General features: G+C 37.7%; 1 protein-coding gene across 1 annotated transcript; it reads right to left on the bottom strand.

The window, feature by feature from the left end:
- Positions 1-15: 15 nt before the first annotated feature.
- Positions 16-5,165, bottom strand: LOC130545172 (protein-glutamine gamma-glutamyltransferase K-like). Its single transcript, XM_057319540.1, has 14 exons — positions 5,110-5,165; positions 4,373-4,848; positions 4,083-4,274; positions 3,750-4,001; positions 3,537-3,655; positions 3,346-3,453; positions 3,085-3,262; positions 2,862-3,000; positions 1,738-1,930; positions 1,492-1,645; positions 1,107-1,391; positions 860-1,020; positions 644-780; positions 16-538 (listed from the first exon to the last, which is right to left on the bottom strand). Coding segments are annotated over exons 1-14 (2,544 nt in total). The 5' UTR covers positions 5,112-5,165; the 3' UTR covers positions 16-390.
- Positions 5,166-11,749: the final 6,584 nt, after the last annotated feature.

Below are 11,749 nucleotides of genomic sequence, written 5' to 3' on the forward strand. Positions count from 1 at the left end.
CAAACAGACACATGATTTAGTATGCTTGAAATCTTTTATTAGAGCTGAGGCTACACAGAGGACAGAATAACCATTACCAGAGCATTTGAATCTTTGGGTTTTCAATCAAATAAGTAAATTATTTGCTTGATAAAATCCAACAAATAAAGAAAACATGAAAGTAGATTATGATTATTATAACACAAGTGCTGCGTCCCAAAATGCAATTTTAAAAGAAAAAGATTGTCAGGAAGAAAAGACTCCTGGCGTAAAAGATTCTATAAGCACGACTTTCTGAAACCATTATTATTTTCACCCTGACATGTTTGTTAAGTGGTTCATGAGATCATTAGCACTTTCTCTTCCATGTGACTTGGCGTTTCGTTTCTTTCGGCTGGTTGCTTGCTTGCTTTAACATTGTGGTTTGACAATGATGTTGGCACATCCGTGCACCTGAGTGAGCTGAGGACAGTCGAGTGATGCCAGAAGTTTCTGAGGGCCGCATCGAGTGGCGACGAATTTCTCCGTCAGGCACACTGTGCCTTGGCTTGCGATTTCGCTGAGAAAAATAAAAAGTAATGATTTTATACCTGCGGACGTTGCATAGTGCAAATCCATTTCTATTGCTTATTCATATTTGTGAACTAAAAAAATATCCGCTTACCCATAAGAAACAGTTCTGGCATGCTTCATTCCCAGACCCTCAAAACGGAACACGGCATTCCTCAACGGACAATGCAACGGGTTCTGGAAAGTCACCTTCACTGGCACCTCCTTGCCCATGATGGCATCACATACAGGCTGAGAAGAACCACTAAGTTCATTAATAAAATACCCTATCATCACCTTACAATACAGGCGATCCAAATCACAAACTCACAGCGAGAACCAGATCCGGTGTACGCAGCCTGAAGTGGAACTGGGTGGCCACAACTTGTTTAGTTTGCTCCACGTGTCCAATGAGATGGAGCGTCAGAGGAGCGTGGTCCAACAGATGTTCCTTGTACTCGTCGTAACGCAGGGTCCATTCCAGAGTCTTGCCTATAGTGGGGCAAGAAATAATGTTTCCTAAACTGCACTTTACCAGCTAGACATTTTCATTTAACTTTGACTTTTTTGTTTCTTACATTCAGAGGCCTTCAGCTCAAAGCATGTCTGGTCCTTCTTCAGGAAAGCCCTGTGGACTCCGGTGTGGTACATGGCCGCTGCTTTGCTGTGGAGGGTGAGGGTACGAGCTGAGTTGCATTTGTTTTTCAGATTGATGCAAAGCACGGCATCCTTGCCCACGCATGGTCCGTCTCCCTGCATGGTGACTTTAACGGCAACATCCTCAGCGCACGGCAGCTGATGTGCGCATCGTTTAGCGCCGTAGCGACAGGCCGTGTCCAAAGCAACGCACCTTTCCTCCGTACCTGATGGATGCACAGAGAGTTGTGATGATTTTCATTATAAAGCATAGCTGTTTGTGTTAGGGTTAAAGAAAATCTGTGTGTTTTGGTGGCAGAATTTCACCTTTAGCGTGCTTGTAGAGGTTTGTGATATCTACACGCTGATCTGAGCCGACAGCCTTGGTGCTGATGCAGTGACCCACAACATCCTTCTCAAGATGAACAACACCAAAGGTTCCATTGCATTTCCTCTGCCAGTAGACTCTATCGTTGTTCACCTAACGGTCCAAGTAAAAAAATATATGTTTTGTGACTGCCAGTCAAATATAAACAAATTTAGGAATCAGGAAAGGGTAAGGAACAAACATACCTCAGCGAACAGGAAGGGAGCGTCATGCTTCAGGAAGACCTGGCCGCTGCGGATGGCTCCGACAGACGTGGGGCCGCAACGATAGAAGCCATTACTGGTCAACTGAGGTGTGGAATCCACCACCTGCCAACCTCCAAAGCCACACGGCAGGTCTGATCGGGTCATCCAGGCCTCATTCCACACATGGTAGTTCCTATCGTTTTAAAGATTTTTTGTAACGTCACAAATGCAATTGATGCGATCTTATCTTAACCTTATCTTATAAGTCTAGACTGCGCAGTGTCCATTATAATTGTATTACTTTGCACGCATTTCCTTTCATACCTTGCACATGTTTGTTTACATGTATTTTTACATTTATGTTCATGTTTTTATTTAGTTGTAATTCTTTAAGTTTGTGGCTGCTAGATGTTCTGCAGAGGTATTGAGCGCCCCCAGGTGGCGTGGATGTAATATATAGTTAATAAACTCCTCATGTAAACTAACGGGAATCACTCTCCAAACTAAGAAAATCCGCTACAAAACAAAAAAATCTGTCATTTAAGTTAGTTCTTATCACGTGGATGAATGTTCAAGTTTTCGTTTTTGTAATAAGTTTGGTTTTAGTTAGTTATGTTTTAAAAAGCGGCGTGGTGGTAAGAGGATTTCTTCGTTTACGATTGAGTGGGCGGGGCTCCACCTCACGTTTACTACGGTTCAAAACGACGTCATCGGCTATTGGGCTACATTTTTTTACAGTTGAAGTGAATAAACGGTGGACTATTGTAAAGCCTTGAATTTTAATTTTTTTGGATTTTTTATTATTATTTATTTATGTTTTATGTATACAATGTTGTTTGTTAATCTGAATACCCCTGTGTATATAGTTTTCATTATCTTTTTCTCTTTTATGCTATGTTGTTGTTGTTATTATTGTTATTTTTGTATTTGTCTCATGTATTTGTTATGGTTAATTAACCATTAATAAAAAAAAGAAATAAAAAACAGTTGAAGTGAATAAGGACACGTCGTCCATCTTTTTTACGGTCTAACTGAAGTGATTGTAACTGACTGCTTTAACATGAACATGACAATAAAACTCTTGAGGCTGTATTGATAATGTTACAATAAAAACACGATCGTACCAGACTGAATCGCGGTTCAGGTGATCGATCAGCTGGAATTTCTCATCTAAATAAATGTCTGTTGTCAAGGAGACGTCAGTGTCGTGAGCAGACAGGAAGTTGGAAACGGGACGACAGGGAATGCCCAAGCATCTCATCACTAGAGGGTGACATAAACACGTAAGTACATTTTACTACATCTTACATCCCGTTTTGTTTTTGTCCTTCATGCAAAATCCCTTACTTGTGTTAGTGACTCCAGCGAAGGCCAAGCTCTGTCCGTATTTGACAGGCACTCCTCCACATTTGTAGTACTGTTTCAGAATGGGAGCACTGCCACACCATGCTGTAGGAGCGATTCCTCCTCCATAGCAGCTGGACCAGTTACCCATCAACACACCGCATTCTTTGTTGGAAATAACCTGTGAAGGTGAGATGGATGAAAGTTTGGTTTGTTGTACCGTGGGTTTGTGATGCCATCGGGGTGAGAAAATGTAGACCTCACCATGTCAGATACAACTCTGGAGATGGTAATGGGGTTTCCCCATCCTGAGCAAGGGGTACAACTCTTCTCCAACACATACAAACAGGCACCCAAGATTCCCTCTTCAAACTAAGAACGGAAAAGAAAAAGATCAAGAAATGTTTCCTTTTAGCAGAAAAGCGTTTCTTTGGTGTTTGTTGTGTGACTCTTACTTGACCAAAGTTCCATGTTTTGCAGCCAATCTGTTGCTTGGTTCCATAGTAGATTCTGCCCATGTCACTCAGCACGTACTCGGCTCTCTCTGAGTCATCTTCCAGGTACACACAGTCCTCTGTGAAGCAGCGTATATCAAAATCGTTCAGTCTGCACCATTGTTTTCCCCGTAAACACCCACATTGTCCATTAAATCCTCTCATGCTTCATACCTTTACACCAAGGGTTGAACAGCATGTAGATGTCATTGTCAGGGACGCACGGTGAAGTGTATCGGCCCCCCTGGCAGTGCGTCACGACGTTGAGATTGTAACGTCCCACACATGCGCCTGGCACCGAGTTAACACACAGTTTGATTCGGTTTTGTCCCTGTTCGACAATCTTGACCCCCCAGCAGTTTTTCTTGAACTCGCTCACTAATGGAATGATCACATAGGTGCCGTCCCGGATTGATGGGACGTGGCCTGTAAAACACAAACAAGATATTACAGTGTGTCCATTTTTTATCGTTTTTCATGTGACGCATGATGGGGATAAAAACCGACCGAGTTTCAGCTCCAGGTGAAGTTGGTCACAGGTTGGATTAAATGGCCGTGACAGATCGATCCACATATTGAAACACTGTCCTCTGCGGACGATGAGATGCTCGTCCAAGAAACAGTTGGTGCGATGCTCCAGTCGATTCTGTCCAGTCCTGCACTTGAGGAGGTCGACCTTACACACCCGAAGGGTAAGATCTGTGAGCAGAAAATACCAAATGCATTATAAGACCATAAAAGCATCTTATTATTCAAAGCAAAACTTTACATTTACATGCATTGCTGTCGACACTTACCATCGCCTCCGCAGACTGTCTTGGTTAGGCAGTCATCGGCACAATCCTTGATGACAACTTCCTTGGAGTTGTATTCACGGCATGGCGCAACGTAGTTGCACGGGTTAGAGCAGGGGTTTACACAAGGATTAGCACAAGGGTTTACATAAGGATAGGCACAGGGGTTGGCACAGGGGCTGGCACAGGGGTTGGCACAGGGGCTGGCACATGGGTTTGGGCATGGATTCACACATGGGTTAGAGTAGGGGGTGACATATGGGTTAACCCAAGAGTTTGCCCAAGGCATGTTGCACGGGTTTACGCAAGGGTTAGCGCATGGGTTCATGCAAGGGTTGGCGCACGGGTTGGCGCAAGGTGTGGCACAAATGGATGTGCCGCATGCTGTTTTACGGCAGTCGTCAGCCCGCAGCTTCACGGTTGGGAAGCGTCCAACGGTGCAGACGTTGTTGTATGGGCACTTTGACACAAAAGGCATCCTATGAAAAAAGAAAGAGAGAGATTGACAGAGAATAAATGATAAGACACTATAAATGGCAAGTGCAACTATTGTTGTTTAACTATTCATAAAGTCTCTCACATAAACAATGTACAGTAAAATAATTTTAGCATGTGTTTCCAAAAATCTGTTGAAGATACTTTAGATTTTTTTCCTGTTTTGGATAAAAATCGTTAAAAAAAGTTTTTCAAATATAAATAATTTGTGCAGTATAAACCAATCATCAGAGTTGAGTACTTACATGTTGGCTTTGCTCGTTTGTTGTTTTTGGAGAGTGTCTGTGTTTTGCTGGAAGATGCTCTTCTTTCGCTGTGCCAATTCTCACTGAAGCGGTCCGGTATATATTCAGTTCTCTAGCTCCACCCCATCCACAGCTCATAGCTGAAAACTCTGAAGACATTTCCCCCCTCCATGAGAGAGATGAAAGGATTCTGGATGAGTCACGCATGTTAATTTAAAGTCTATTTTAGAGAATTATTGAGACAAATTAACATCTTAATGTAATTATTCTGAAGTTAAGGCAGAGCTGTGAACAATTCCAGACGGAGGAGAGCAGCAGGTGTTGAAACTCATTGAAGGTTATATATATAATATATGTACGCTTGTTTGTCTGTCCGACCTACACACAATATTTGTACACATTTTAGAATAATAGTAAACTCATCAAAACACTGTAAAAAAATTACTGTACATTTTTAGCACTACTTTTTAGCATTTTCCAAGTAACTTTTGCCTTAAATTGGAAAGAAACACGTCCATTTAAAAAACATCGTCCAAAACACATATTTTAAATAAAATTTTTGTTTTATAATGAAAGAAATTAATTTGTTGGCACAGTTAGAACTATTTATATTTTCCACCTGTCTTTATGTCCTTTATGTCTTCAGATCAAAAGGTTTTAAGATCACGAAAAACATTTTATTCAAGTCACCTTAAACTTTTGAACAGTTGTCTAAATTCCCAAAGATTTCTTTATGACACAGAAGTAACAGAATTTTCACAAACATCGACAACATGATGCATCAACAATTTTATGTGACACTGGATGCCAAATTACAGTCGTAGCTTGAGTGATTTGGGTTATTCATCACTTTTATTGTACATCTTTCTCCAAGTGAACCTGTATTTAATATATTCTGGGTCATATATTCTTTTGCTCTTGTCACGCATTCCATCTCTGTTAGTGCTCATTTCATCCAATTACTAAATGACAGGTGAATTTGCACCCTAACAGTTTTATTGAGATACAGAGCCATCAATAACAGGTAGTTGGTAAATAAATCGTAAATGTGTCCTATGGTGTGAGAGCAGAAATTTAGAAAACAAATTATTCATAATATATTATTATGAGATTTTTACTATTAGTTTTTTCAAACATTTTGCTATGTCACACCATAGGAGACGTGCTGTTTATTTGTCAACCACCCAAATATTTGGTTACTTTCCGTTATAAATTTTTCTATCCATATTATGCTCATCGTATAGTTTACTATAAAAATGTTGTTCCGCACAGAAATGTGACCCAGTTTTGGGTCGACACACCAAAACTGCTTAAGACAGCATGTCAACCAGAAGGTTATTGATTTTTACGGTTTTAAGATGACTGGGGCGTATAAGTAAGGAAAGACATTTGTGAATCAGAGCCATTGTCTCTACATGGCCACATTCTTTGTTTATTATATTATACCTTAGCACACCCACACCCATTTTTGTTAAGTCTAGTAGTGATTAACTAAAAAGACTGACTCGCAGTCGATTTGAATGAATGAAAATGTAAGTAAAATTGAGGTGTAACAAATTGAAAGGCCAGAAAAGCTGGTTTTTCATCAACTCTGCAGATTTTTTTAGCAGCTGGCAATAGCAAGGTGTAATAGAAACGGTCCCGGCCTCAATTCAGAGCTTTCTCCGTGTCAATCACCTCATTCACCAGTGATACAAAATGACAGTACAAAGCACATAAAACTACAGTAATACTGAACGTAAACTTATAGCGGTTATAGTTAATATAGTGGTTTCGTAGACTAGTTTATGAACGAGCAGGTGCACTGGTTTATGCAAATAGATAGGTTGGCAGGTCTGCAATGACTGGACGTACATTTTATGGCCTTAACACTTTACATTTCACAACAAATCTTTAATAAAAAAGTCACCTACCCCAGCTTTAGTTTATTTAATGATACAGTTATATGTGCCATTTGATTTTTAATATTTCAGAGAAGACAATGCCATTTAATTTTTACATAAAAAATCAGCTTTCCTTAGAGTTACCAATATGATGTCCATCCCCAATCTTTACCGCATGCGCCGCCTAGGTGTATCAGAACATAGAGATTGTCTCTAATAAGACCCATTAAATCACAATGTCCAAATTCAGACAAATTACCTAAAATATCTAGATTTCATTCTTTAAACCAATAATATGATAATTTGGAGAGCACACAAAATTGACCACCTGAACCCACCAAACCAGCAAATTATTACAGGAACTATGATTTTAAAGACTCAATGAAATTACTATGATATAACCGTGTAGCTTTCAAGTAATTCTGACCTGACCTGTGTACTTTATTGAAAGGGTCAGTGAATGTACAGTTTGCCAGGTGTGCCTGTGTGTCTGTCCCTCAATACTGTATAGATCTTTATGTGCTTGTGATCTCCATAATGCATTTGATAATTTAACTAACTCGCATACATTTATTTTATTAAAGCTGTAACAGATTACGCAGCCTTGGGTTTATTGTTTGCATAAGGAAAATACAGAAAACTTGTAAATATGTAAAACAAAAACTCAATAGCCAAAAGCTGTTTCTGTCTTAAAAATACTTTAGGCCTAAATCGCCCACTTTTCCTCTCCAAGAAAGACCATTACAGTATATGTGTAAATTGTAACAAACAGTCATCGAGCACTTCCTTTTCAATGACAATTTTTTCTTGTTTAAATTGATACCCAGATAGCACAATTCATCTGGCTTACGTCTATTTGACGTCTGCATTTACATCTGCAATACGTAGTTTGCTCATCTGCAATACGTCTCGGAGACGTCTGAACGTCTGTAATACATCTGCTAAAGATCTGGAGATCTGCTGCGTAAAAACATCTGCTAAACATCTTAGAAAGAGCTGCTTTACATCCATTCTAAATCATAAACATCTTACAGACATCTTCTAGATGTCTATATGATGTCTGACAGCAGACATCTCCGAGACGTATTGCAGATGAGCAAACAATGTATTGTAGATGTCTTTCAGATGTAAATGCAGATGTCAAATAGACGTAAGCCAGATGTATGTGTGCTATCAGGGTAGTAATTGTTTAGATAGTAAACTTTTAATGGCTTATAACATCATTGAGAAACATACAGTATAAGAGAGGTACAATGACAACTTTAACTGCTAAATAATACAACTACTAATGTCATCGTCCTCTTCATTTTTGTTTCACAGACTATTTTAATTGAGCTCAATCAGTGAAATGAATATAATGTGGGGTGGCGTTGCATTATAGCTAAAGATCAGGGCTGGTAACCAAAGAGCTACAGGTGCAAAACACACAAGGAGTGTTTCATGAGCCCTGTCTCTGTGATAAATGTAGTGTAAAGCATTTTTATAATCCATGAAAACAACTTCTTAATGTTTAATGATAGAAGATAATTGATGTAATGCAGTAATCTGTGTCTGCCCCATCCTGAATCATTCAACAATGCTTTCAGTCCCGGTCTGTCACTATACAGAAAGTCAGGTTCTGTCGCATGCTTCACCTTTCAACACCAGACCATTGAGAGAGAAACCGTTTTTTCACAGCAAAGGCGGTTCATGGAGGCTCTCAATAGTTCCCGGAAGTTGCTAGTAACGCATGGATCTGCGGCTAAACAGACCGAATGTGACAAACTTTGAACCCATTTAAAGACGTAAGTCATTTAATCAATAAAAAATGAAAGAAATAAAGCATTTAAAGAGAAAACATTACTTCCCGGAACTATCTGAAGGCTCCGTGAATCACGTGACACGTGAAAATTTTGAACTTCTGTTGTCGCGACTCTCTCAACCGCTCTGTTCAACACCAGACCATTGGAGACGTTCAACGTTCCATTGTCTCTGTTGTTATTAAGCCAGTTCAAACAATTGTTATTGTTGTTCAAATGTTTAAAAAATGTTTTTAACATCATGTTCCTGTGATGCTAATAAATGATGTAAATAAATATTTTTCAGATATTTTAAAGAGTATTTTCTCACTTGTCTTTCAACAGCAGTTCATAGTAACCACAGTCGTTAAAAGTCTATAACTAATAAATAAGGCAGTAAATATTACACTTTCAGTTTTGGTTTTAATGTTTTTGGAGCATAACAAACATGCGGCCACTATAAATTGTTGTGTAAAAATGTCCTGCAGTTTCCATTTCAAAATGTTTTTTTTGTTTGTTCTACATGTGAAAGAATATCATATTGGTTTGGAATGAGGGTCATTTTCCCCCATTCCTTTAAACGTTTGTAAAAACACTTTCAAAAGCATCTCTTCAGATTTTAATATGAGAATTTTTCATAACTAAAATCACTAAGGAAATAAAAACATCCTGCATATTTTCTGTTTAAATACCAGAAAGAATACAAAATATTATGACCCTCATGCATCGGATGCTTTTAGTTGTTAAATTCTACTACTATTAATAATAATAGCATATATTAATATGAAATATCATATTTGGTGAAAATATCAATTTAATGTGACCATATTGTAATGAGTTTCAATGGAAATATAGTTTGTCCAGTAGCGCCACCTGTAGGATTTCTCTCGTTATCTTTTACCAGTCTAATAAAAGCTATTCTGTAGTTTTTTAAATGCAGTGTTGTTTAAATAATTTATTTTCATTTAAATTATTTGTTTATTTATTTGTTCCAGTTTTCATTAAGCAAAAATCCAGAACAAAATGTTTTCATCAGCCAACTAAATAAATAAATAAATGTATTTATTTAATAAGAAAAAATGTGATCAGACTACTGGATGAAAAAGATTAATAAAAAAAATTTAAATATAAAAAGCAAGTGTTTATTTGAAAACATCCTCAAGTATGGATACAACCTCTCTCTATATACTGTATGTATGTCTATGGCGATTTTGGATTGTTGTCCTTGAGGGAGGGGCTCGGTGATTTCAAAACTCATCTCTGAGCAGAAGATACCCTGTTGAGATCACATGACCGGGTAAATTTTACTCATCCATTATTGGACATTTGTGTTAATTGTGAAAAATTCTCATCATGCACCAACACTGTATGTACATACACGTCAATGACATCATTAGCACAAAGTTTGGCTTAGGAGATGTTGCATCCACAACATCAGACAACAAACCACCATTTATCAAATATTAGGACTGCATTTCTATCTTTTATTATGAAAGACTTGTACTAAACCGTCTTTAACCTATAAGCTTTTTTTGTTCCCCTTTAAATTGCAGAGTGCACTGAAGACCCTAACCAGATTCTGGCCAACGAGTTCACATAGCATGTCAGAGACCTAGGCCCTAATATATATTTGTTTATTCATTATATTCATGAAACAGCCTACTTTTAAGCATTATCATCATTATCTCAATTAGGCTATCCTTTGAGCTGAATAATTAACGCGTTACATGAGTAGTCTTTTCACCAGATACTTGTCTGCTCAAGTGTTTCTTTGTATTATTTGAAGAGTTATCCAATCTCTTGTAATCTCTTGCTTTGTTTAGTTATGTAAAGAATTTGTTGCAAATAATCTCCTGCTCCCAAAAGGTGCGGCGTCCATTTGACCACTGTATAATACTTCTGCATGCATGAATTCTGAAAATGCGTTGCTAATATGATTCCTTTAAAGTCATCATTATAACGTCAAAGGTAAAAGACAAAGAATATAAATGAAGTGTTCAGATAGTGAAAATACAAATGGAGATCAAACTCAAATTTAAGCATTGCGCATCACGAGAAAAAAGAGCCAGATATCTCACAAATGTCTCCATTAGATTTTCAGAAGAGATCTCAACAATGTCTCAAACTGAGCTCAGATTTGCCAAATCTGCAAAAGTCATTATTATCAAGATCTTAATATGAACTAGAACATTTATCATCAAATCTACACAAACCCATAATATTTTACCTCAACAATCTACATTCATTTTCATTTTTCATTTCAATTTGATTTATATAGCACATTTAAAAAACAACCATGGTTGACCAAAGTGCTTAACAATGTCCAGAAAAAGACTCGCACACAAAATAGACAAATACAGTAAAAAACATCACAATGTCGAAATAGAAGCCAAGGAATACAGGTCTTTACTTCTCCATATACTCTTCACGGATTTTAACATTTCTCCTAAGCCTTTTCAGTAGAAACATCTCAAACTTAGCTTATAAAACACAACTCAAAAGTCCATTAAATCTCCTGAGCTATGAAATAGAAACATCTATCTGATCAACATTTTTTTTCTGTTTTGATTTGTTTGTCTTATGCTTTGTTGTTCTGACCTCTTGTTGAGAATCATCAAACATTGACATACGTGTATTTTGCAGGATAATTACAGTAGCTACGTGTATATGAGTCAGACCTTTTTGTCATGTAATTGTATTACATAATGGCATAGACATAATGTGAAAATATATTTAAAATAACATTGAGGATGCAATTAAGCATTTTATAGGTAAGCTAAAACGGAGATCCCTGCAGATTAGCAAATTTATAAAAAAGACCTATTAGTTCATAATTATATTAAGACGGTTTTTTGTCTCGTTAATCATCTTAAACAGGTCATTTAAAATAATGTGTGATTCACCTAAAATTCTTTCTTTTCTCTCATAGTAGGATCATTCTTGGGACTCTTCAGCTATGAACTGTGGATTGGGTGGAGC

Source organism: Triplophysa rosa, linkage group LG21, assembly GCF_024868665.1.
Source record: "Triplophysa rosa linkage group LG21, Trosa_1v2, whole genome shotgun sequence".
NCBI classification, from domain to species: Eukaryota; Metazoa; Chordata; class Actinopteri; order Cypriniformes; family Nemacheilidae; genus Triplophysa; species Triplophysa rosa.